The following is a 27,453-nucleotide window of genomic DNA, read 5'->3' as shown; positions in this document are numbered from 1 at the left end:
AAAAAAATTCTCCACGTGTGTATAAAAAAAAAAAAAAAAAATCCTAAATAAAGGAAAAAAAAATGTTTTATTATTCCCATAAATACATTTCTTTAGCTAAATAAAAAAAAAAAATCAATAAAAGTACACATATTTAGTATCGCCGCGTCCATAACGACCCAACCTATAAAACTGCCCCACTAGTTAACCCCTTCAGTAAACACCGTAAGAAAAAAAAAAACGAGGCAAAAAACAACGCTTTATTATCATACCGCCGAACAAAAAGTGGAATAACACGCGATCAAAAAGACTGATATAAATAACCATAGTACCGCTGAAAACGTCATCTTGTCCCGCAAAAAACAGCATCATCGGCAAAAAAATAAAAAAGTTATAGTCCTCAGAATAAAGCGATACCAAAATAATTATTTTTTATTCGGACTCCCATGACAGCACCACGAGAGAGAGGGGATCCGCCCCTTTAGGAACAGGAAACCCACAGATACAAAAGGGCGGCACCTCTCCCATGCATCAGTTGGTTTCCTGTTCCTAACGGGACGGGATCCTGCAGATTTCACAAAAGGATCCCAGGCCGGCCGGCCGACTCAGGTAGCGAGGGGGTCTCCTACCTCGGCCGGTGCGGGGTTCCTGGTAGATGTCGCAATGGTCCTGGCAGGGCTGCATGTGGCAACATTCCAGCAGGGAGCAGCCACCGGTGGTGTCCTGTCTCCGGGCCAGCGCCGGGTGAGTATGTCCCCTGGGTCTCCTCCTTCTGTGGTGGCTGGGGTCTCAGGTATGCGGCGGTGCTCGGGGGCGCCATCCGGGGGTGCTGCGGCTCTGTCCGGCGTCCTCGCCGCTCTGTGCGCCGATACTGAAGCGCTGGGAGCCCGGGTGACGCCGGGGGAGGAGTCGGCGGTCACTTCCGGGTTTCCGGGGTCCTGCGCATGCGCAGTGAATCCAAGATGGCGGCGCCCACCGGTAATAGCGTCGCCGGCGTTCTGAGCCCCAGGGCTTACCGCCTGCACCAGGGGGAGGCCGAAAGAAATAATCAGGGGAGCGCTAGGCACAGCTGCTGACCGGAGGAGGGGTTATAAAAGGAACTCCGGATCGTGATCCCTTGCTTCTGGCCCCATATGGTGAGATGGAGGACGAGCACGTGCAGTTGCTGCAAGAGGTGTCTCAGAAGCCTAAAGGGAAGGATCGCGACAGGAGGAGTAGTGAGTCTGGCCACAAAAGCACCTCCAGACAGGGGTCTGGAGCATCAGCCAGTGGAAATCCCCCTCGTATTCCGGTACTTTTTCTTTGGGCAGCACTGGTAAGTGATCTTCGTGAAAGTTCACCCAGTGACATGATTCCCCTCATATGTTCCATTATAGGGGAAGAAATGTGCCGGGAAGGCGAAACACAGGGAATGTGGCATCTGCGGGGTTCCCCTACCTGATTCGTGCCCTAAAAAGTTATGTGGCCCCTGTATCCAGCAGACGGTGAGGTCTCAGGAAAGGGGTGAGGGGGAGAGCATTATATCTACAGGGATTAGATTGCTTTACTTACCCCCCTCAGGTAGCGGAGGAATCCCTTACTATGACCACCAGCTTGAAGGAGATGATCAGAATGGAGGTCAGACAATCCTTAAAGGGTCTTTCTCAAGGGAGCTCTAAGTCCAAAGCTCCGTTACTCTCCGATTCTTCAGTGGAAGAGGATAAGGAGGAAGTTTTTTCCGGTTCAGCTGCGTCTTCGTCTTCCTCGGATGAGGACACCGCCCGCTTCTGTCTACCCCTTGAACGAGTGGATAAGCTGGTTAAGGCGGTCAGAGGAACGATGGGCATAACGGAACCGAGACCCCAACTTTCCAAGGAGGAAATTATGTTCAGTGGGTTGGAGCAGAAAAAACGGAGAGTCTTCCCGCTCAATGGAAAAATCCAGGATCTCATCAATAAAGAGTGGAAAAAACCCGAAAGAAAGGGTTCCTTACCTCCAGCGCAGAAGCGCAGATATCCATTCGATGATCCTGCAGTCACCAACTGGGAAAAAGCCCCTAAGTTGGATGCGGCAATAGCCAAAGTGGCAAAACGAGCCTCTCTCCCTTTTGAGGACATGGGGACCCTTAAGGACCCCCTTGATAGAAAAGCGGACACCTTTCTAAAAAGTACCTGGGAGATGGCGGCCGGCTCTTTAAGGCCTGCGGTGGCTTCAACCTCTACAGCCAGATCAATGATGGTCTGGTTGGAACAGTTAGAGACTCAGTTAAAAGAAGGTGCATCAAGGGATTCTATTTTGACTGCCTTACCACTGATCCAAGAAGCGGCTGCTTTCTTATCAGATGCATCTATTGACTCTGTCAAAATGGCGGCTAGAGCAGCAGGTCTCTCGAACGCGGCCAGGAGGGCTCTTTGGCTGAAATGTTGGCCAGGCGATATACAATCAAGGTCAAAACTCTGCATCATCCCTTGTAAAGGGGAATACCTATTCGGGCCCACCTTAGACGAACTCCTAGAGAAGGCGGGAGATGACAAAAAGAAGTTCCCCAATCTGCTGGGGTCCTACCGTCGTCCCTTTAATAAAAGAAGGTTCGGTCGCGGAAGGAAGCGTACCTTTTCACCTTCAAGGGATCGGTCTAGGTGGGATGACAGACGTAGACGAGGTACGGGATATATGTTCCGTCGTTCCTCAAAAGAAAGGAAGAAGGAGGACAAATGACTAGGAGCCCCGGTGGGGGGTAGACTTTTACATTTTGGTTCAGAATGGTCAAAGATCACGAATAGTATTTGGGTGCAAGATACTATTTCTCGGGGTCTTACTCTTGAGTTCTGCCATACCCCACGGGATAAGTTAATGTTAACTCCATTGCGTTCTAATCCTCTAGAGCAATCTGCTCTGGAAGAAGAGGTGTGGTCTCTCTGTTCAAAAAATGTCCTTACACAGGTTCCAGAGGCTGATAGAGGGAAAGGGTTCTATTCTCCCTTGTTTCTTATTCAGAAGCCCGACAACACGTATAGAACCATCATAAATCTCAGACATCTTAACAGTTATTTGGTTAAGCATACCTTTAAAATGGAGTCCATCAGCTCAACAATAAAGATACTGTTCAAAAACTGCTTTATGGTGGTAGTCGATTTAAAGGATGCCTATTACCACGTACCTATTCATGTGGATTTCCAGCAGTTCTTGAGGGTAGCAGTATTAATGGGAGGAGTTATTTATCACTTTCAGTATAGAGCTCTTCCTTTCGGTATAACATCAGCCCCTAGAGTATTCACAAAAATAGTGGCAGAGGTGATGGCCCACTTACGAGAATCTAATGTCCTTATTGTCCCATACCTTGACGATTTCCTCATAATAGGTAACTCGGTAGAACACTGTTTGTCCCAACTAGAACTAACTAAGGTTACGCTGGAACGCCTGGGCTGGATAATTAATTTTGAAAAATCTCGGTTACAGCCTCAAAAAATTCAGAAGTTTCTGGGCTTATTACTAGATTCAACTACACAACAGTGTTATCTTCCAGAAAATAAATTAACTCAGATTCAGCATCAGGTTCTAAAAGCAGTTAATACACCCTCTATGACCCTGCGGCAAGCTATGTCCCTGTTGGGGTCCCTCACATCGTGCATTCCAGCGGTAAGGTGGGCACACTTTCACACTAGATCCCTCCAAAAAGAGATTTTGGTTAAGGATAGGATCTTGAGGGGTGTATTAGAAGAAAAAATAACGCTTGAACCAGCGACTCTCAAATCCCTAAGTTGGTGGCTGGATAGGGATAATTTGTCAGCAGGCGTTCCCTGGATGATAGATGTGTCCCGGGTTGTGACTACGGATGCCAGCTCCTCAGGTTGGGGGGCTCACATGAATGACGTTGTAGTACAAGGCCAATGGGAACCATACTCAACGTCCTCTTCCAATCAGAGAGAATTATTAGCAATCGAGTTGTCGGTTAAAAACCTCCTCATGTATCTGCAGGGCCACCACGTCAGGATCCTCTCAGACAACCGGGTGGCAGTCTCCTATATAAATCATCAAGGAGGGACACGCTCCGAGGCTCTGATGCAGATCACAGATCGTCTCCTCCGGGTGGCAGAAGAGAATTTACAATCTTTGACTGCTCTGCACATCACAGGAAAAGACAACATAAAAGCGGACTTTCTCAGCCGCAATGTCCTAAAGCAAGGAGAATGGTCTCTAAATGGAGACATCTTCAAACAGATTGTCCGCTTGTGGGGTCAACCGGTGGTGGACCTATTCGCCACAAGGGAGAACAAAAAAGTAAAAAGCTTTTGTTCCTTAAATCCCAGGGAAAATCCACTGGCAGTGGACGCATTCCTCATGAAATGGAATTTTTCTCTGGCCTACGCCTTCCCGCCACTGAACCTACTACCTCTAGTGGTGAGGAAAGTCAGAGAAGATCGGGCGAGACTCATTCTGATTGCTCCCTTTTGGCCCAGGAGAACCTGGTTTTCATGGCTCAGGACGATGTCAGTGGGCGATCCCTGGGTACTCCCAGACATCCCAAATTTGCTTTCCCAGGGGCCGATACTCCATCCACAAGTAAAGGGACTTCATTTGACGGCTTGGATTTTGAGCGGTCATTGTTAGAAAATAAAGGCTTCTCTCCTAAATTAGTCGATACCCTTTTAAGAAGTAGAAAGCCGATAACAACAAGAATCTACTCCAGAACCTGGAGAAAGTTCTTAACTTCCTCAAAATTTAATATTAATGATGGTGTACCAATACGTCAAATATTGGAATTTTTGCAAAGAGGGTTAGAGTTAAAACTCTCCACAAGCACATTAAGGGTACAAGTTTCAGCGCTTGGAGCCCTGTTCTCATGTAATATTGCGGGTAACTACTGGGTGTCGAGGTTCATTAAGGCGGTCGGTAGAATTAGACCACTGTATAGAAACAAAATGGTACCATGGGATTTAAATCTGGTCCTTTCTTCTTTGACAAAGCCCCCTTTTGAGCCGTTGAATGAAGCCTCAGTCAGGATGTTGTCTCTTAAAACAGCTTTCCTAATAGCTATAACATCAGCTCGCAGAATAGGAGACATCCAGGCGCTCTCTAGAAATCCCCCGTATACAGAATTTCTTCAGGATAGAGTTATCCTTAGACCGGACCCTGCCTACTTACCAAAAGTAGTATCCCAGTTTCACAGATCGCAGGAGATAGTTTTACCTTCGTTTATCCCTAATCCTTCTAACCCTAAAGAAAGTGAGCTCCATACCTTAGATGTCAGGAGATGCCTTCTTCAATATATCTCGGTCACTAATGATTGGAAGAAGGATAATGCACTATTCCTGTCCTACCAAGGTCCAAGGAAAGGGGCTAGAGCATCTAAATACATATTAGCGAAATGGATTAGGGAGGCTATCTCTCTTGCTTACACGACAGGTGGGGGTCCAGCTCCGCAGAATCTGAGGGCACATTCCACCCGAGCCATGGCGTCATCCTGGGCAGAAAGGTCTGGAGTGTCGGTCGACCAGATATGTAAGGCGGCCACATGGTCATCCCCTTCTACCTTCTTTAAGCACTATAGGTTAGACTTGGGGTTCTCCTCAGATCTCACCTTCGGGTTAAGGGTGTTACAGGCTGTGGTCCCTCCCTAAAAATGGCTTACATCTCTGTAAATCTCTCGTGGTGCTGTCATGGGAGTCCGAATAAAGCATTAAGCTACTTACGGGTAGCGGCGTTTTTCGGAGGCCCATGACAGCACCCTTAGTTCCCTCCCTTTTCACGTGGGGTTGCACATCCTGGGTTTATATTCAACCAAATAATTTAAAGAAGGAATGTTATCTTCTCACGTGTATTACTTTATTAAAAGTCACTGTGTTTAATTGTATGCAATTTTGTGTTTGCTTGTCATTAACTGCGGTTAGTCCTCTCAGGCTCTGTAATCCAACTGATGCATGGGAGAGGTGCCGCCCTTTTGTATCTGTGGGTTTCCTGTTCCTAAAGGGGCGGATCCCCTCTCTCTCGTGGTGCTGTCATGGGCCTCCGAAAAACGCCGCTACCCGTAAGTAGCTTAATGCTTTTCTATAAAATAGTTTTTATCGTATAAAAGCGCCAAAACATTAAAAAAAATGATATAAATGAGATATCGCTGTAATCGTACTGACCCGACGAATAAAACTGCTTTATCAATTTTACCAAACGCGGAACGGTATAAACGCCTCCCCCAAAAGAAATTCATGAATAGCTGGTTTTTGATCACTCTGCCTCACAAAAATCGGAATAAAAAGCGATCAAAAAATGTCATGTGCCCGAAAATGTTACCAATAAAAACGTCAACTCGTCCCGCAAAAAACAAGATCCCACATGACTCTGTGGACTCAAATATGGTAAATTATAGCTCTCAAAATGTGGTAACGCAAAAAATATTTTTTGCAATGAAAAGCGTCTTTCAGTGTGTGACGGCTGCCAATCATAAAAATCCGCTAAAAAACCCGCTATAAAAGTAAATCAAACCCCCCTTCATCACCCCCTTAGTTAGGGAAAAATAACAAAATAAAAAAAATATTTATTTCCATTTTCCCATTAGGGTTAGGGCTAGGGTTAGGGCTAGGGTGAGGGCTAGGGTTAGGGCTAGTGTTAGGGCTAGTGTTAGGGCTAGTGATAGGGCTAGTGTTATTGCTAGGGTTAGGGCTAGGGTTGGGGCTAAAGATAGGGTTAGGGTTTGGATTACATTTACGGTTGGGAATAGGGTTGGGTGTGTCTGGGTTAGAGGTGTGGTTAGGGTTACTGTTGGGATTAGGGTAAGGGGTGTGTTTGGATTAGGGTTTCAGTTATAATTGGGGGGTTTCCACTGTTTAGGCACATCAGGGGCTCTCCAAACGGGACATGGCATCCGATCTCAATTCCAGCCAATTCTGCGTTGAAAAAGGAAAACAGTGCTCCTTCCCTTCAGAGCTCTCCCGTGTGCCCAAACAGGGGTTTACCCCAACATATGGGGTATCAGCGTACTCAGGACAAATTGGACATCATCTTTTGGGGTCCAATTTCTCCTGCTACCCTTGGGAAAATACAAAACTAGGGGCCAAAAAATAAGTTTTGTGGGAAAAACGGCTCTGCGTTGTAAACTGTAGTGAAACACTTGGGGGTTCAAAGTTCTCACAACACATCTAGATAAGTTCCTTGGGAGGTCTAGTTTCCAATATGGGGTCACTTGTGGGGGGTTTGTACTGTTTGGGTACATCAGGGGCTCTGCAAATGCAACGTGACGCCTGCAGACCAATCCATTTAAGTCAGCATTCCAAATGGCGCTCTTCCCTTCCGAGCTCTGTCATGCGCCCAAACAGTGATCCCCCCCCACATATGGGGTATCAGCGTACTCAGGACAAATTGGACAACAACTTTTGCGGTCCAATTTATCCTGATACCCTTGTGAAAATACAAAACTGGGGGCTAAAAAATAATTTTTGTGAAAAAAATAATAATTTTTATTTTTACGGCTCTGCATTATAAACTTCTGTGACGCACTTGTTGGGTCAAAGTGCTCAACACATATCTAGATAAGTTCCTTAAGGGGTCTACTTTCCAAAATGGTGTCACTTGTGGGGGGGTTTCAATGTTTAGGCACATCAGGGGCTCTCCAAACGCAACATGGCGTCCCATCTCAATTCCAGTCAATTTTGCATTGAAAAGTCAAATGGCGCTTCTTCCCTTTCCGAGCTCTGCCCTGCGCCCAAACAATGGTTTACACCCACATTTGGGGTATCATCGTACTCAGGACAAATTGCACAACAATTTTTTGGGTCCAATTTCTTCTCTTACCCTTGGGAAAATAAAAAATTGGGGGCGAAAAGATCATTTTTGTGAAAAAATGATTTTTTATTTTTACGGCTCTGCATTATAAACTTCTGTGAAGCACTTGTTGGGTCAAAGTGCTCACCACACATCTAGTTAATTTCCTTAGGGGGTCTAGTTTCCAAAATGGTGTCACTTGTGGGGGGGTTTCAATGTTTAGGCACATCAGGGGCTCTCCAAATGCAACATGGCGTCCCATCTCAATTCCAGTCAATTTTGCATTGAAAAGTCAAATGGCGCTCCTTTCCTTCCGAGCTCTGCCATGCGCCCAAACAGTGGTTTACCCCCACATATGGGATATCAGTGTACTCAGGACAAATTGTACAACAACTTTTGGGGTCTATTTTCTCCTGTTACCCTTGGTAAAATAAAACAAATTGGAGCGGAAATAAATTTTGTGTGAAAAAAGTTAAATGTTCATTTTTATTTAAACATTCCAAAAATTTCTGTGAAACACCTGAAGGGTTAATAAACTTCTTGAAAGTGGTTTTGAGTACCTTGAGGGGTGCAGTTTTTAGAAAATACCCAAGTGTGACACCATTCTATCATATAGACCCCTCAAAATGACTTCAAATTAGATGTGGTCCCTAAAAAAAAAATGGTGTTGTAAAAATGAGAAATTGCTGGTCAACTTTTAACCCTTATAACTCCCTAACAAAAAAAAAATTTGGTTCCAAAATTGTGCTGATGTAAAGTAGACATGTGGGAAATGTTACTTATTAAGTATTTTCCGTGACATATGTCTGTGGTTTAAGGGCATAAAAATTCAAAGTTGGAAAATTGCGAAATTTTCAAAATTTTCGCCAAATATTCGTTTTTTTTTTTTCACAAATAAACGCAAGTTATATCGAAGAAATTTTACCACTATCATGAAGTACAATATGTCACGAGAAAACAATGTCAGAATCGCCAAGATCCGTTGAAGCGTTCCAGAGTTATAACCTCATAAAGGGACAGTGGTCAGAATTGTAAAAATTGGCCCGGTCATTAACGTGCAAACCACCCTTGGGGGTGAAGGGGTTATTAGTAGGGCAGGTGACCGCGCTGTTACTGAAAACAAACTCTATACAAAGACCAACATCAATACCGCCTTACAGTGACCATATAGTGGTAGATATCAGTCCTGCAGAGCATATAAATGATTTACAGTAGAGTTAAAGATGGTGACTTACAGGTGATATTCTTATGGAGTTGTTCCCTTTTTCATCTGGCCCAGACCGACGTGACAACGTCCAGCCATGACGCGTCTGCAGCGATTACAACAGACGTATTTAAGGTCTCACATTTCCTGCACCGTCCCTATCGATTCCCAACCTGCAGAAACTCCTCATCCTACTGATACCCCAATGCTGAGCTGCTGCTCCTGTATGTGTTCCTATTTCTGCACCAGACATTTGGCATAATAACAGCGCTCCTTTTAATGTCCCACATAATAATACCCACTGTTGTGCCTGTTGCAAAGTAATAATGCCTCCTTTGTGCCCTCTAAATGGTAAAATTGCCATCTAGAGAATTTAAATGCCCTGTGCAAGTGCCCTAGAAAAGTGTCCACATTATGCCCTCTGTACCCTTTTTATTACGGTATGCCCCTATAATAATGCTTCATAAGTGGTCCCTTAACATTTAATGGTGACCCCTGAGTCCCCCAATGTACAGCTTCCCTATATACAGTATGATGGGGCCACAGCTCCCCTATAATATAATGCCCTGAAAGCTCCCCCATACCTAGTATGGTGGGTCCCATGGTAACCCTCAAACTGTATTATAGCCCCCTCAATAGCTCCCATGCTGTATAATGGCCCCCACACTGGCTCTATACCCCCTCCGCAGTAGTCCTTACAATATATAGCCCCCCACACTGTATGAGGGCCCCCATTGATTATGATACCCACAGTCCACCACAAGTTTTACTAAAAAAAAAACAAAAACATATACTCGCCTAATACAGGATTTTGGCGCGTCCTCTGGCAAATTGGGGGCAAACCAATGCACCAATGTTATAACACTGAACCACGCACAGGATGTCTGAGTCCCAGCGAGATGTCACCGCATTGGGTTTCTAATGTCCTGTAAAGCCGAGATGCGAACTCTGCTTCAGGAAAATGGCCGCCGCGATCTCCATCCCGGGCAGCAGAGCACTCCATCTGCGCACGCGCGGCCACAGGAAGATGGTCGCCCCCACCGATCACCAGGGGAATAGCGCAGATCGCGCTCTTTTCCCTCCCCTGTGCAGTGGATTTTGGACTTGGGCATGCGCAAACCACTACGCCACCAACGGAAAAATAAGCAAGATCTGGGGGAAGACACCACGCCCATCTGACCAGACCAGCCTGATTGACAGGCGAAAACGGCGACTTTGGTAACGTATTTCGGCAGCATAGGTGGGGAATCGGGGTCCACAAAATACACTATTGTAATGCACAGCTCAGGCCCTATTTAACAGTATTTTTATCTCATACGGAAAAAACGGGGTGACAAGTTCCCTTTAAGCATCAAGCGGTTTCTTGCCTGTGCGTTTGCTTGGGAGCAAGACAGAAATTGCAAAAGATGGAGAAGGAGACGGCGTAGGTGTTTTTGGAGACACCCCATTATTGAACTACGTGAGAGCCGTGGAGCCTATCACACGCTGTATGCCGAGCTTAATGCCAACCCAGACAAATTCCCGGAATATACAAGGATGTCACAAGACTCGTTCCAGGATTTGCTTGCTCGTGTCCAAGGAGCCATACGGAGACAGGACACCCAGCTCCGTAGAGCGATTCCACCAGAGGAACATTAAGTTACATTAAGGTACGTAACAAATCTAAACAAATGCCAGTGCTAATTTTGGGTGTTCTGACATGTATTTTTTTTGGTATGTATCTTTCTCTTTAGCATAAGAACACCATACATAGAATTGATTTTATTTTTTTAAATTTCTTCCAGATTTCTGGCAACCGGAGAGAGTTTATCATCCCTCCACTTCCAATACCGGCTTGGAATTTCCACCCTGTCTGGAATAGTTGCGGAAACCTGCCCGGCTTTGTGGAATGTTCTCCGGAATGAGTTTATACCCCTACCCAGCGCGGACATGTGGATGGCAATTGCTGAAAACTTCTGGAGTGTGTGTGATTTCCCCAACTGTTTTGGAGCGGTGGATGGAAAGCACATTTGCATTATCAAACCAGCCAGAACAGGATCGGAGTACTTCAATTATAAAAAATATTTTTCTGTTGTCCTCATGGCAATAGCCGATGCGGACTGTCGCTTCATCGCCATGGACATTGGAGCTTTTGGTCGTGGCAACAATTCCCAGACTTTTAAAAACTTGGATATGGGCCGCCGTTTGTATGGCAAAAATTGTAATTTTCCACGGCCACGACCTCTCCCCAACACTCAAGGTCCACCGATGCCATTTGTTATGGTTGGGGATGAGGCCTTTCAGATGTGTGAAAACCTACTGAAGCCATATTCCAGTCGGGACTTGAACCACACTAAAAGGATCTTTAACTACAGACTGACCAGGGCCCGAAAAACTGTAGAGTGTACGTTTGGGATTCTAGTCTCAAAATGGCGCATTCTTGCATCAGCCATTAATCTAAAAATGGAGACAGTCAACGAGGTGGTCAAAGCCTGTGTGGTTCTGCACAATTACATAATGGCTAAGGAGCGGCCCAACATTGAACTGGATGAATAAGTTGCACACCCATTGCCCGATTACCAGCATCACCCGCTGCGGTCAACTGCTGAAGTTGGCCACATGCGGAACCAATTTGCTGCCTTTTTTTAATCAGATATTGGACGTGTGTCATGGCAGGACAATGTTGTGTTAATATCCTCTTGGGATTTTGTCTGTACCAGATATTTTCTTAAATGTTACTAATATTTTTCGTTAATAAACTTTATTTTTTGGTATCTTGACCGTGTCTCCTATGTATTTCCTCTACAAACCAAGGCTGTTCTCACACTAGCAGTATTTGGTCAGTATTTAAGATCAGTAAGCCAAAACCAGGAGTGGGTGATAAATGCTGAGGTGCTAAATACGTTAATATAATACTTTTCCTCTAATTGTTCCATTCCTGGTTTTGGCTTACAAATACTGATATAAAATACTGACCACATACTGCTAGTGTGACGGCAGCCATGTTGTTTCAGTGGTAAGGTTGTTGACGTCATTGCGTCCTGATTCTGTTCTGCAGTATCCATTGGACGCAGACTGAAGAGACAATGGCTGTAATACAAAACAGATCTATACTCATCAAGTCAGGTGTCAGAAATAATGAATTCATGATGCACATATAACAGCCTCATGAATTCGCTATTTCTCTATCGCCTCTCATTGGGGGACACAGGAACCATGGGTGTATGCTGCTGCCACTAGGAGGCTGACACTATGCAAATAAAAAAGTTAGCTCCTCCTCTGCAGTGTATACCCCACCGACAGGAAGTAGGATATTCAGTTTAGCTTAGTGTCAGTAGGAGGTGGACACGGGTCTTTCATTAGACCCTTATCTACCTCAATGTGCGTCGTTCCTTTTCAGATTTTCCGGAGGGATACAGGGTGAACAGTCACACCTGTAATCCCACATACGGACTATGAGTACGGCGTGTACTGCCACCCCGTATCCTCATAGATCCCTCTCCAGGACCAAGAGCCTAGCACACAAGCGTGCTTAGAAGTCCGGTCCTGGCTCCGTCCCCCACCCACTCGCCCACCAGAGCCTGTCGGTTGGAGGAGACGAGGACGTCCATTACAGCTCCCTGGACGTCTGATATTTTCCCCGGATTGAGGTTAGTAAGGACGGCGTGGGATGTTTTAGGTGAGTATCCCTTCATACCACTACCCTCAAAGTGTCTTTAAGTCCCTCTTCAGTTCCGGGGTGGTCGTTTAGGGGTCCCTTGGGATTTTTTTCCAGGCTGCCTTGGCCTGGTCAGCGTTTTCCCGTTACTTCCAATTGTGTATTGGCCCCCGGGGACACATGGGGGGTTGTCGCTCCGTTCGCGTGGCGGCCGTGCTCCTTCGCCGGCCGCACTGTTCTCTGGCGCAGTGGCCTTGCAGGCGACCGCGCTGCTCCTTCCCCCATGGCCGCACTGTGTTTGTCCCGGCGCGGCGGCTGTGCAGGCAGCCGCACCGCTTCCCCCTGCGGCCGCACTGTTTCTGTCCCAGCGCGGCGGCCTTACAGGTAGCTGCGACGCTTTCCTTTGTGGCCGCACTGTGCGTCTTGTCGCGGCGGCCGCGCCGTTTTTTCCCGGCGTTCCGCGCTTCTCCCACCGCTGCGGCCCTTTCCGGTGGCCACCGGCCTCAAATTTAGGCCCCGGCTTCTACCCGGGCCTACTTCCGGTGCCGCGCTCCATCCACTTCCGCTTTCATCAGGCGGGCTTTCTCCCGCCTGACAATCTCTTTACTCCCCGCCCACAGGCGCCATCTTGGTGCTCCCGGGCCCATGACTTCTACGCCGCTGCTTGGCGTCACTTTGCAGCAGGGCACACGTTCCAGGAGCCCTTTTTCAGCGGTCACCATCTGCGGTTCATCCAGACTGCAGCCGGGCCCTTTTTTCCCCAGCACACGCTCCAGCGGGTCCCCTGCATCCTTCTCATCGCTGGTGCCCTGGACCTGTGCCATGATGCCGGTCGCAACTACAGCCGGGAGCAGTCTACAGGACTCTGCCATTACTGTGAGTAGCTCTGCTGTGCAGCATATTACTCCCCTCTCCTGTTCCCCTAACCTTCGGGCACATTTAGTGGGTCTGCTCCCAGGCCTAATCCTGTAAGGAGAGCATCCCTGTCCTCCTGCTTCCTCTTGTCAGCTGCAGCGACTCCCTGTCCAGGAGTCCTTACCCCGCGTGAGACTGAGACCCCTATCCCCGGGTGGGCTTTTCCTTCTGTCTCAGTCTGGGGCCGACTTTACCAGGTTGTCACGTCCTTGGTGTCCGTGCCTGGCCGCAGTTGCTAGTGGGTCACAGGTTTTCTCCGTCCAGACTTGTTCAAACCAGGCCACATGAGATACAGAGCAAGGGATACAGGGTGAACAGTCACACCTGTAATCTCACATTATGGACTATGAGTTCGGCATGTCCTCACCCGTATCCTCATAGATCCGACAGCAGGACCATGATCCTAGCACACAAGCGTGCTTAGAAGTTCGGTCCCAGCTCCATTCCCCACCCACTCGCCCTCCAGAGCCTGTCGGTTGGAGGAGACGAGGACGTCTACCATCAGCCCCATGGACGTCTGACACCTTTATTTCCCGCTCCATCTTGCCCTCCAGTCTGGACCGGTGGGATCCCTCTTTCTGATCCTCCTCCCTCTCGAGAGAGAGATGGGCTTCCTCGGTCATGTTTGCAGAGGAAGTTTCAGACTTAGTTTCACTTACAGGTACACAACCTTATTGTTAAGGTCTTGGCCCCACACACTGAATTTGTGGCGGTACTTGCCAGGGGTAATGCGAGCCATACCAGATGCTTTCAGACAGGGAAGCGTCTCGGCAGCCTATATTCCTTTTCCCCTGAGCTCATTGCGAACTGGACTGATTCCTTGGCAGGAAGCGGGCAATTCTGGACTCGTCAGTTCCCAGTCTGTCTACAACTTGGCAGGGGTTCCAAGGATACAATTATTGAATCGCTGGATAAATCAGCCTTTGAAACGGCTGCTTCTACTTTGTGCTTCGGCCATTGCCTCTACCTGGGTCTCAAGGTCCATAGATAGATGGACCAAACAGCCTTGTAAGAGCACCCCGGCTGCAGCTCCTCCGGGGGAGCTAGCTGACCTGTCGGACCAGATTTCCTGTGCAGGGAAATATTTGGTATCTGCCTCCCTAGATGCGCGGCTTGTGCATCTCATGCGTCCAGCAATATGGTGGCCATCCGACTGAATATTGGGCTCTACACACAGCAGGCGGACTTGTCTTCAAGAAGTCCCTTACCAACCTCCCCTTCCAAGGGGCCTGTTTCTTTGGCCACATGCTGGAACAAATTATTAATGACGCCACGGGAGGCACGAGTTCCCTTTGTCCTTTCGCTGTTTTGCGGCGTCGGAAGTTTCCTCTAGCTAACACAGACTGCGATCTCATTTGGCTAGAAAAAAGGCTTCCTTTAAGCCTACTCCTTCCCGGCATTCCCGCAACTCCCATGGTTAGTCCACCAAGTCTAGACCTGGCAGATCTTCCTCGGCATAACTCGTGCTAATGGCTCAACGTTTCTTCCAGTTTTGGCGGGCATCTCCTGCCTTTTTCAGGGATGTTTGGACTGGCTTCGATGGAGGACGCTTAGATCAGTGAGGTGGTATCCTCTGGATACAAGATGGGGTTCACTTCGCGACCCGGAATCGCTTCTTCGAATCCTGCCCTTTAAAAATGCTCCTCTGATCCCAGGTTTCTTCGCGTCCATTATCTTCCTTCTTTGTTCGGACGGTTATTGTTTCCGTCCCACGGCAGGTATGCTTCACAGGTTTCTATTCAAACCTGCTTGTAGTGCCGTAGAAGAGCGGTGCAGTTTGACCCACTCTGTCTCTGAAGTTAGTGAACAGAGGGTTCCGCCTGCGGCATTTCAGGATGAAGTTCCTCTGTTCAGTCCTGGCTTCCATGGACCCACAGGAATTCCTGTGCTCCATGGATATCCAAAATGCCTTGCTCCATGTCCTGATTTTCCTTGAGGATCAGGGGCCTAGTGCTCATTCCATACCTTGAAGTCATCCTCATCAAGCCTCTGCCCCTCTCTCAGGCCCAGGAGAGTCTGACCATCGTCCTCGACTCCCTGTCCCGTTTCTGGTGGCTGGCCAACAGAACAAAGTGTTGTCTTGTTCCGAGTCAGCGTCTCGTCCTCTTAGGCATGTTGTTCGACTCCGCCGGGGTTTTTCTTCTTGAGAAGCGGGCAATTCTCCATACGGAGTTCGCTCTCTGCAGGGCCCTCGGCTGTCTTCCTTCCGTTCAGCTATGACGGTCCTGTGATGCATGGTGACAGCTCCGTAAGCGTTCTCTTTTGCGCTGTTTCACTTGAGTCCTCTTCAGCAGACCATCCTTCCTCAGTGGGACACGTCTGTACTGTCTCTAGATCCTCCGATCCGACTTTCCGTCCGATTCCAATAGCCTCTCAACTGGTGGCTGTCATCCCCTCTCATTCCCCAGGTTCGGTCCTCCCAAGGCAGGTGGTGACGACGGTCACCAGCCTTCCTGGCTGGGGTGCGTTTTTCTCGCCATCCGTCTTTGAAGGGGGCGTTGGTCGGAGCAAGAGTCCTCTCCACCGATCGACACAGGAGGTCTTTTGCCTTTGATGAGGAACTCCGAACACGGATCTCCTGGCAATCCAGCTACTTAGGAAGGTTCCACCAAGTCCGCGATCCTCTTGTTGTGGATACCGATACTTTGACCATTCCTGGGTCGCAATTTGTATTTCCCTTTCTGTTCATCCCTTCCCTTTCTTCCCAGGCGGTTGAATATCAATACGGAGGGGGTGCCGGTCATTCTGACCGCACCAGATTGGCCCAGAAAGTTCTGGTTCGCTGAGATCGTTCATCTGCCGCAGAGTTCTTGGTGGCTCAAGTTAACAGCTTTGCTGTTGAAACCTTCCATTTTGGCTGTTTTCTCTAGGTGGGACTTGATGCTGGCCTTGCCCTTAGTTCTCTGAAGGGTCAGATAGCAACCCTTTCCACTCTTTCTGAAGTCCCTTTCAGAAGTCCTTAGCTACTGGCTATCACAGTACGAAGATTTATATCCGTCCCGTTCTCAGATCAGATCTTTTCTTCAAGTGGCGCATGCGGCTCTCCCGTACCGCACTCCGTGGATCCCTGGGACTTCAATTTGTCTGGAGGCTCAGTGGAGTTCCCTCCTTGAGCCTCCCCATGAGCCTCACTGTCCTGTCCTGCAAGGTGGCGTTTCTGGTGGCCATCTCCACGCGTCTCGGAGTTGGTGGCTCTCTCCTGTCGCCCCATTTCTTGGTTATTCACCAGGATAGGGTAGTTTTACGGCCTTCGTCGCCTTTTCTTCCCAGGGTGGTGTCCTCCTTTTACTTGAATAAGATCGTCCTTTCCGCCTTTGTCCTGCTCCGATTGATTCTCTGGGGCGTTCGCTGAACAGGCTAGACCTGGTCAGGGCGGTGAGGATCTATTTGTCTAGGCCCGCCTTCTTTAGGAAGACGGACTGTCCTTCTGTCATTCCAGACGGTACGCCAAGAATCCTGCCGGCCTTCAAGGTTACGATTCTTCTCTGGATCAGACCTGCCTTTCTGGAGGCTCACCGGGTCAAGAACAGAGTGACTCCTCCTGGTGTTAAGACTCACTCTGCCCCGGGCAGTGGGCGCCTCCTGGGCGGTACACCATGGGGCATCCGCCCTACATCTTCGTTATGCGGCAACCTGGTGTTGCCAAAGGTTATAAGCTCCATACCTGTGCTTCAGCAGTTGCCAGCCTAGGCGGAAGGATCTTGCAGACGGCAGTGGTGATTCCTCCGACCTGAATGGAGTTTTTCTGCTGTTCCCACCCCAGGGACTGCTTTGGGACGTCCCATGGTTCCTGTGTCCCCCAATGAGAGGCGATAGAGAAAACAGGATTTTTGGTTGCTTACCGTAAAATCTGTTTCTCGGAGCCTTCATTGGGGGACACAGCTCCCTCCCAAGTTGAACAGCTCTGTTTATTGTGTTATACTGTTATCGTTTGCGTTCTTTGAACGCTCTGAGTGTTTTAAACTGTTAAACTGTAAAGCGCTGCTTAAATTTTGTTGGCGCTATATAAATAAAGATTATTATTGCTATTATATTATTCTTCCGTTGCTTCTCCTACTGCTTTCTCACTAACTGAATATCCTACTTCCTGTCGGTGGGGTATACACTGCAGAGGAGGAGCTAACTTTTTTATTTGCATAGTGTCAGCCTCCTAGTGGCAGCAGCATACACCCATGGTTCCTGTGTCCCCCAATGAAGGCTCCGAGAAACAGATTTTACGGTAAGCACCCAAAAATCCTGTTTTCTGACACATGTCCAGGTGAGTATAGATATGCCTTGTATGACTGCCATCGTCTCTTCACTTTGTGTGGAATAAATTACGTACACAGAAGAGAAAATGGAGGTTATACAAGGCAGTTCTCTACTCACAAGGTCAGGTGTCCTAACTAATGAGTTTCTTGACACCTGACCTGTTGAGTATACATCTGCATTGTATTGCCACCATTTTCTCTTCAGTCTGCAACACAAGTCAGACTAAGCAAAACGAAGAGATATGGAGAAAATACAAGTATTAATTTTTTGGCCATCCTCATATAGCTATACCAAAGACACAGAAAGCTGCAGTTATTTACTTGCTAAGTACTGGAGCTATGATGTGGCCAAAAAATTAGGTGTGCGGCGAACGGTGTGTATTGCCGGCGGCGAAAGACACAATTAAACCACATAATTGGGGGCAAAAAACAATATTATTTATTTTCTTAGAGACCAAACCAAACTTTTTTAATTAACTGCGCCTGCTTGGGGTAGAGTGATGCAAATGGGGGGTGTGAAGCTGTGAGGCCTGGCTAAGTGTGGACGACACAGGGGTGGCAGGAGAAGGGGCAATTAAACTAGTGGGGTATGGTAGTTCGGGGATGGGGCTTGACACATGAGAGGCCTAAGACGCACTGGAAGGGTGAGACAAACCTGACATTACAGACCCACTGGGAGATGAGGGGGGAGGAATACTGATAGTACGAGTTTTTTAATTTTTTTTTTCCCTTTCTGGGACTGCTGGGTTCTGGTAAGCCTCAGTGGGCTCATATGTCGTGGCATGGTCGTGGTGGGTGACCTGTCAGGGTCCGGCTGCACTGTGCTTGTAGAGCGTGCAGCCATGCCAGAGTCCATAGTGCTCGTAGAGCGTGCAGCCATGCCAGAGTCCATAGTGCTCGTAGAGCGTGCAGCCATGCCAGAGTCCATAGTGCACGTAGAGCGTGCAGCCATGCCAGAGTCCATAGTGCTCGTAGAGCGTACAGCCATGCCAGAGTCCATAGTGCTCGTAGAGCGTACAGCCATGCCAGAGTCCATAGTGCTCGTAGAGCGTGCCGCAATGCCAGAGTCCATAGTGCTCGTAGAGCGTGCAGCCATGCCAGAGTCCATAGTGCTCGTAGAGCGTGCAGCCATGCCAGAGTCCATAGTGCTCGTAGAGCGTGCAGCCATGCCAGAGTCCATAGTGCTCGTAGAGCGTGCAGCCATGCCAGAGTCCATAGTGCTCGTAGAGCGTGCAGCCATGCCAGAGTCCATAGTGCTCGTAGAGCGTGCAGCCATGCCAGAGTCCATAGTGCTCGTAGAGCGTGCAGCCATGCCAGAGTCCATAGTGCTCGTAGAGCGTGCAGCCATGCCAGAGTCCATAGTGCTCGTAGAGCGTGCAGCCATGCCAGAGTCCATAGTGCTCGTAGAGCGTGCAGCCATGCCAGAGTCCATAGTGCTCGTAGAGCGTGCAGCCATGCCAGAGTCCATAGTGCTCGTAGAGCGTGCAGCCATGCCAGAGTCCATAGTGCACGTAGAGCGTGCAGCCATGCCAGAGTCCATAGTGCTCGTAGAGCGTACAGCCATGCCAGAGTCCATAGTGCTCGTAGAGCGTACAGCCATGCCAGAGTCCATAGTGCTCGTAGAGCGTGCCGCAATGCCAGAGTCCATAGTGCTCGTAGAGCGTGCAGCCATGCCAGAGTCCATAGTGCTCGTAGAGCGTGCAGCCATGCCAGAGTCCATAGTGCTCGTAGAGCGTGCAGTCATGCCAGAGTCCATAGTGCTCGTAGAGCGTGCAGCCATGCCAGAGTCCATAGTGCTCGTAGAGCGTGCAGCCATGCCAGAGTCCATAGTGCTCGTAGAGCGTGCAGCCATGCCAGAGTCCATAGTGCTCGTAGAGCGTGCAGCCATGCCAGAGTCCATAGTGCTCGTAGAGCGTGCAGCCATGCCAGAGTCCATAGTGCTCGTAGAGCGTGCAGCCATGCCAGAGTCCATAGTGCTCGTAGAGCGTGCAGCCATGCCAGAGTCCATAGTGCTCGTAGAGCGTGCAGCCATGCCAGAGTCCATAGTGCTCGTAGAGCGTGCAGCCATGCCAGAGTCCATAGTGCTCGTAGAGCGTGCAGCCATGCCAGAGTCCATAGTGCTCGTAGAGCGTGCAGCCATGCCAGAGTCCATAGTGCTCGTAGAGCGTGCAGCCATGCCAGAGTCCATAGTGCTCGTAGAGCGTGCAGCCATGCCAGAGTCCATAGTGCTCGTAGAGCGTGCAGCCATGCCAGAGTCCATAGTGCTCGTAGAGCGTGCAGCCATGCCAGAGTCCATAGTGCGCGTAGAGCGGAAGGCCATGCCAGGGTCCATTGTGCTCGTAGAGTGGAAGGCCATGCCTGGGTCCTGCTGCATCGTGGTGGTGATGGAGCGGAAGGCCATGCCAGGGACCATTGTGCTTGTAGAGTGGAAGGCCATGCCTGGGTCCTGCTGCATCGTGGTGGTGGTGGTGGTGGAGCGGAAGGCCATGCCAGGGTCCTGCTGCATCATGGTGGTGGTGGTGGGGCGGAAGGCCATGCCAGGGTCCTGCTGCTGCATCGTGCTGTCAGTGGAGGAGGTCCAAGCAGGAGCAGCGGTTGTCATGGTGTTGGCGGTGGGCTGTCCTACAGCACTCGGCATGGTAGTGGTGCTGTACTGGTGTCCGGCAGTGCTAGGAATAGAGGTGGCTGTGCAGTGGTATGCAGCAGAGGTCGGCACTGTGTGCTGAAAATACCGACTCTGCTGCATAGCCTGCACGTAAGCAGCATTGCAAGCCAGCATGACACTAAGCTGGAGATCAGGAGTAAGGTGTTCCGACATGCCCTGTTCAATTTGGTTAAAAAAATGATGTGCTGGCCTCTCGAGGTCGGCTTTTACTTGGTCAAGGCTTTTGGTGACCTGCTGGATACGTGCATTCATATGGCTAATGGCAGTATCCAGTCGGTCACCCAAAGCCTTGAGACCATCGTGAAAAACCGAGTGCAAAAATTCAGGCATGAGTGACCTGTCCCATGCCCTCTGCCGCTGCCGGGAGGAGCCCCCCAAAAAAGGGGCAGAGGACTGGGAAAGGGGAACACCTGATGCACCAGCTTCCTGGTCTCCAGTTAGTGTGGCAGGCCCACTTGCTGCAGCGCTGCTGGATGGCTGGGATGGGTCCGTGGCAGTCTGATGAAGGACCGCTCCAGAACCTGGGCCAACAGTGCTGCTCCATGTGCTGTGAAAAAAGGGGAAAAAAATTAATACCAAAAATTTACCAAACGCCAACTCCTGTTGAATAGAAACATACAGATTATGGCAATACAACACAACGTAATGCACAGGAGAAATACTTACGTTCTCTGGGCAAGGACCGGTCATAAAAATGCCAGAATGCGATGGTATTTATACTTTCGGATGCTTGCTCCTGAACCACTGGGAACACGGCTCTCTTGACGCAGGTCCTTGTTGAAGCGGTCCTTCATCGAACGCCAACGTGTTTTGACTTTGCCCACTGTTGACAAAGCAAAACATAATGGTTAGAAAATGTACTTTTGGCCGTGCTCACACAGCTGTGTGTGATGAGAAACTCCTGAGAGTTTGTGTCATCACACACAGTAGGGTGAGCACGGCCATGGTCAATGCTGCTTCACACTGCATTGCAATACTTACAAAATGCAGTTCGGACCCGAGTCGGGGCGTTGTCCCAGCCATCCCACATCGCTTTGGCCACCTCATTCCATAGGCGCCGGGACGTCATGTTGTCCGAGTGCTGTGGAACCCGGGTGTCCCACAACTGGATTCGCTCATGGACCAGGGAGATGAGGATATTGTTGTCAATGAGGTCCTCATCCCGTTCTGGAACCTAAAACATAAATGAAGACATTAAATGTTGTATACATTAACATAAGGAAAAGAAAGAAAACCGAGGCTGAGAAATTGCATGAATAAGGAAAGTCAAGATAAAAAAGGAGTCCAGAAGAAAATTCTAAAGAAAGAGGAAAGTAAAGAAAGGAAGATTCAAGAATACTAAAGTGAGGATACAGTAAACAGTCAGCCAGGTATACTTACATGCTGCCGACTTGACAATCGACCGTGACCCCGCTGCTCCTGCCCAGCCTCTGCTGCAGTAGAAGTGCTCTAAAAAAAAATTGTCATGTGTAGATGTGACAGTGAATACTTACCAATCTGAGGAGGTGAGTACTCACTTCAATGACATGTTCGGCTTCAGAAGGCCCAGGACGTTGCTCCTCATCAGAAGATGACATTGTGATGCATGCAGAAAAAAAGAAATGGCAGAAATTAGGACATGTAGAGATAGAAAATAAAGGCATTGGATAGGATATACTCACATTGTTCTGAGTGTAGGTTCCTTCCTGTGTCTGCTCTGCTGCATCTGGAAAGCTTCTCTGTCTGCTGAGTAGTGACCTGCAACTGTCCACTCCCTCCCTTTATCACCTTGTATGTGGGGGGTGGCTAATCAGTGTCTAGACATGATTTTCACTGGTGCAACGCATGCGTTCACGAACGCAAGCAAACGCATGTGCTTGCGGCCGCATGCGTTCACATATGCGCATTGCTGTTCACAGCAATGCTTTTTTTGGCACATTTCTTCCGCTAACAATCGCATACGTTTCTAGTCGGCAAATTGACGCCTCTAAAATTACTACATGTAGCGTTTACCGCGCCAAACCGCAGACGACAAAACGACGCATGCATTGTCAAACGCGGCAAAACGCAATCAAACGCAGACACTTGCGTCCCTAATGTTAAATATAGGAATACACAACGCATGCGGATTATTGCGGAAGAAACGCTGCGGACACAACCGCAAATGTGAAACTGGCCTAATACAGAGTGTCCCACAGTGATCTCAAGTGTAGAACAGTTACATCGGGAGATGTGACCGCTCTACCTGGTCTCCGGCGATACATTGACAGGAGGTAATCGCTCCCGCAGTGTATCACTGAGCTGCCATGAGAGTTCATCAGCTCCGATGCTCTCACTTACAGCACTACCGCTGTGAGAACTTTCCCACGCAACGGTGCCATAAGTGAGAGCAGTGGAGCTGATCAACTGATGAACTCCGGTGAACTCTCACGGAGGCTCAGTGATACACTGACAGGAGGTAGTCGCTCCCGCAGTGTATCGCTGGCGGCTGGGTGAGATCGATGTGGGACACTCGGTATTAAATGGACTACGGCGGAAAGGTAAGCATTAGTGATGAGTGAGTATGCTCGTTACTAGAGTTTTCCAAGCATGCTTGGGTGTTCTCGGAGTATTCTGGGCGTTTTTTGCCAGGCAGCTATAGGCAACTTGGCTTTCGTCAACCTTGCAAGGTCACACAGTTTAGGATAAGATGACTGCTATATGACGTATGTTCCTGTTGGTCACTCAGACGGAGTCTTCCTATTTGTATAAGGAGAGAGCTGTCAGTCTAGCGGAGTGGGCAGGGAGAGGCTGTCTGGGACAGACCTTTTGGAATACTCTCCCCATCTGAGCTTTTCAGCTATCTTTTTTCTCTGAGAAGATGCAGTGTTTCATTTTAGAGAAAAACAGATATTTGCAATGCGGAGACTCTGATACATGCTGTCTGTGCTTGGGGCAGCATACATTAGCTGACAAGTTCCCTTTTAAAATACAAACATTATTGCGTTGTTGAATTTATCTTCATAATTTTTTTAACTTTTTTTTTTTGTAGTAACTTGCCAAAGGACACTTGTCAAGACAGCAGAAAGCCGAATGTATCTAATGTTCCAGTTGAGGACTTGAAACAAGACAAATGTGTGAGAAATGTAAGTACTTTTCCTTGCCCAGCAATGATTTTTGTGTTTATTTTTCTCAATTTTTCTGTGTTTTACTTTTAGGACTTTGAAGAATCATTCCTGTCTTGTGTGGATAAATGTGAACAGCAACCAAATGGTGGGTCTGCTATAAGTTTGCATTTCATGAAGAAAAAATGATTGATCCATATACATAGCAAGTTTACATACACTATAAAAAAGACGTCTGCATGGTTTTCCTCAGTATCTGACATGAAATCAGAATAAACCTTTCCTGATTTTAGGTCAATTAGGATTGTTAAGTCCTTCTCAGTCCCTGGCTTACTAGAGGTAGGGATCCGAGTGAAATGACACGCAGCACAAAAGGTTGTGTGATCATATACAGGGGAAGCCCAGGAGCACGTCTGACCCACTGGGCTCTACCCCCTCCTTTTTATATAGAAAAGAGCTATACATTTACAGACATGCGCACAAGCGCTCATATTTCACATCCTTTTACAAAAAAACAGTCTATACTAGAGATAAGGTTCAGCTTCTAGTATGTAGGTAAAAGGTTACAATATCAAAAAGGAATGCGTCCATAAAAGGAAATGTCAACTTTGCTTAAGTTTCCTGAAATAAGCCAGCTGTCTCAGGAGAAAGACACAATGGATTCTTTCAGTCTGATCTCCACAATTCCCCCCTTTGACATATTCTTTTATTTTTATTACCACAGGGCTAAAGACAAAGCCTTTATTTTTGGTATTACACATGTACATGCTTGTATTCAATAAGAGAATCAAATCTAGTATTAATTCTTCCGTTTAACTCTCGCAACCTTTTCTTTGTTTTGCAATAAGTTTGTTCATTCTTTTTTTCTTTATACGGCAGTATACTAAAACATTTATGAAACAACAAAAAGTTAATACGGTAATAATAATTAGAATCACTAGAAGATAACATAAGAAAAGAAAAAAAAAAAAAAAAAAAACTTTATACTCTTGCATCTATTACACAAAGTTTATCTGTGCATACTGAGATACCCTTGAGCACAATCTGGAATAGTACGTATATGACTACAATAATCATAATTATATGTATAATGCTCTGCATAATCCCAGCAACCCACCCACCGATTCCTCTGAACCAGTTGGCTGGGTTAAGAAAAGAAAAGGTATCTGACCACCAGCTATCCTTATTCTGGTCATTATCTTTGTCATACTGATCTCTGAGTCGTTGTACGTCCTTTAATTTAAATGTCATACTCATAGTACTATTCGGGTCTATATAATGACAGCAGGTGGGTCCGATGATTTGACACATACCCCCTTGTGAGGCAGTTAGGTAATCCAATACCAGGGTATGTTGGTTGATGACTATTATAAGCTGATTCTGTACAGCTATACTAGTGTTTAGTATATCCAATATATCCCAAATTTGATCATCTAGATAGTCTGTGGCCCTAACCAGTTTATCCCACATTTGTGTAATCATAGGGTAAATAAAAATAGAACTGACAATTTTATTGGCTATACCCATTTGCACTATGTGTGGTCTCCCCGAGGGGCGTGGTGAGTTATCTGCAGCTCTTTTATACAGTGTGTGCTTGGGCACGGCTTGCATATTCACTTGTTTATTTGAAATTATGAAAGTAGCCGGGGTTAGGCGTCCTAATGTACAAGTACCCTTTATACCTACGGGAAGCCATTTATATGCTCCTTCTCCGCATATCCAAAATGTACCTTCAGGCAGATCCCATAGAGCTGAGTGCTGCAATACCAATCTGTGAGCCAAATCCACAAATCTAGATACATTCTGAAGCATACACCAAGAGGGTTTTTGTCCCAAGGGGCTACAGTACCCGGCTGCGGGATTCCCACACACATGCATTCCGTTGACATACTCATCGGATTCATTACAAACCAGGTTCCCCGGTTTGCTTGTACAATCGCTTGCATTACCTTGGGGGAACAACTCAGAATGTTCCCATTTTCTATTATGTATGTATCTTTCCAATACTACAGGTTTGAAGGCATCAGAGGAAGGGACGGTTGTACTGAAACTGAGCTGTAGATTTTCAGTGGGGACCTGTCCTAGATCAGTTAATCCAGTCTTATTCCTAGGTACCCATTTTCCTCCCTTGAATGCTAAATATTGTAGATGTGTATTACTCCCTGAGAGATTACCCTGCCACCAAGGAAATTCTACCCATCCCACAATTGGTATGGCGATTGTAGTATTCCACAGCCTAGCATTACCAGTTTGGTTATTGGCCAGTTTGTCTGAACAATTAGGCCAAGCGAATATTTCTTCTGCTGACACGGGAACTGCTAGAAAAGGTATACTTGTGGCTGATACCGGTGAATGGGTACAGATCCAACAATCTGTCAGGGTTTGTGTATTGTTTAACAAGTCATGCACTAATTTTCTATGATGTTGTACGAATCTATTGTTCAAAGGGGTTAGAGAATTTAGTCTTTCCCATGCCTTTGTCGTGGTTAATACTATTAACATCAATATCATGAGTTTATACTGCTTTTTTTGCAATGGCTTGCATGTATCCATGATGCCTTTCCTTCAAGCTTGACTGATGTAGGTGTTGTCAACAGGACTTGGAAGGGTCCGTCAAACCTTGGTTCTAGAGCCTTTCTGGTGTGTCTTTTTACATAGACTTGATCACCTGGTTCCAACTTGTGACTTCCTTCAATGTTGTCAGGATCTGGAAGGGAAGCAAAAACTTGTGCATGCACCTTAGTTAATTGTTTCTGAAGATTTTGCACATAAGAAGTCAATGACTCAATATTTAACACAAGTTGCTGTGGAAAATAACATCCTAAATTGGCAGTCCTACCAAACAAAATTTCATATGGAGACAGTTTAGTCTTACCCCTTGGGGTATTGCGTATTGAGTAAAGGGCCAGTGGAAGGCATTCTGTCCAAGGCTTTCCTGTTTCAGCCATGGCTTTCTGTATTTTTAATTTTAAAGTTCCATTCATGCGTTCCACCTTACCAGAACTTTGAGGATGATACGGAGTGTGTAACTGACTTTCAACGCCCAACATTTTCAGTACATTTTGAAATATTTCTCCAGTGAAATGAGTACCCCTATCTGACTCGATCACTTCAGGGAGACCGTAACGGGGTATCAGTTCGGCAACTAGCTTTACAGCAGTGTTTTTAGCTGAAGCCTTCCGAACTGGATAGGCCTCTGGCCACCCTGAGAACATGTCCACACACACCAACACATACTCATACCCATTACTTTTTGGCAGCTGGATAAAGTCTATTTGTAATCTCTGAAACGGATAGAGAGGTCGGACGTGGTGCTTCATAGGGGTCTTTGTTGTCTGTCCGGGATTATGTGCCAGGCATATAGCGCATGCAGCACAATAGTCTCTTGCATAGTTGCCAAAACCTGGAGCCAACCAGACTTGCTTTGCCAGTAGTGTCATTGCATTTGCAGACACATGCGTAGGGTGGTGCAATCCACCAACTACAATCGGGTACCAGGCTCTAGGCAGACATATTAGTCCATCTTTCTTCCAAATTCCTGCTTGTTCTTCTGCCCCTTCCTTTTTCCATCTATCCCTCTCCTCTTCTCCTGCATCTTCCTGTGCTTGTCTCAGTCTATCTTCAGTATTTTCTGTGGGGTTTACAGTATGAACCTGCTGTAAGGGTTTGACTGCTGCTGCTTTGGCTGCTTTATCAGCCCTATCATTTCCCCTAGATTCCCTAGTGTCGAGTCTCACATGTGCAGCTACCTTAATTACTGCTACTTCTTTTGTTTCTTGTGCAGCCTCTAAGATCTGTTTGATCAAAGAAGCATGTTTTACAGGTTGTCCTGATGCTGTCATGTAACCTCTAGCTCTCCAGATTACTCCAAAATCAAACACAATACCATGTGCATACCTAGAATCAGTGTATATATTAGCTGTCTGATTCTCAGCTATTTTTAGCGCTTCAATCAATGCTGTTAGTTCTGCTTCTTGTGCAGACTG

General features: G+C 47.4%; 1 protein-coding gene across 3 annotated transcripts in view; it reads left to right on the top strand.

Annotated features, from left to right (window-relative positions):
• The window catches only part of RBM44 (RNA binding motif protein 44), a 124,692-nt gene that overhangs the window by 55,649 nt on the left and 41,590 nt on the right, over positions 1 to 27,453 (top strand). For all 3 annotated transcript variants that reach the window (XM_077272301.1, XM_077272303.1, XM_077272302.1), the window contains 2 exons: positions 23,395 to 23,488; positions 23,561 to 23,615. In XM_077272301.1, the coding sequence (XP_077128416.1) occupies positions 23,395 to 23,488; positions 23,561 to 23,615 (149 nt within the window). The remainder of the gene's footprint in view (positions 1 to 23,394; positions 23,489 to 23,560; positions 23,616 to 27,453) is intronic.

The sequence above is a fragment of the Ranitomeya variabilis genome, chromosome 7 (genome assembly GCF_051348905.1).
Source record: "Ranitomeya variabilis isolate aRanVar5 chromosome 7, aRanVar5.hap1, whole genome shotgun sequence".
NCBI classification, from domain to species: Eukaryota; Metazoa; Chordata; class Amphibia; order Anura; family Dendrobatidae; genus Ranitomeya; species Ranitomeya variabilis.
This window is presented reverse-complemented; position numbering and strand designations above follow the sequence as displayed.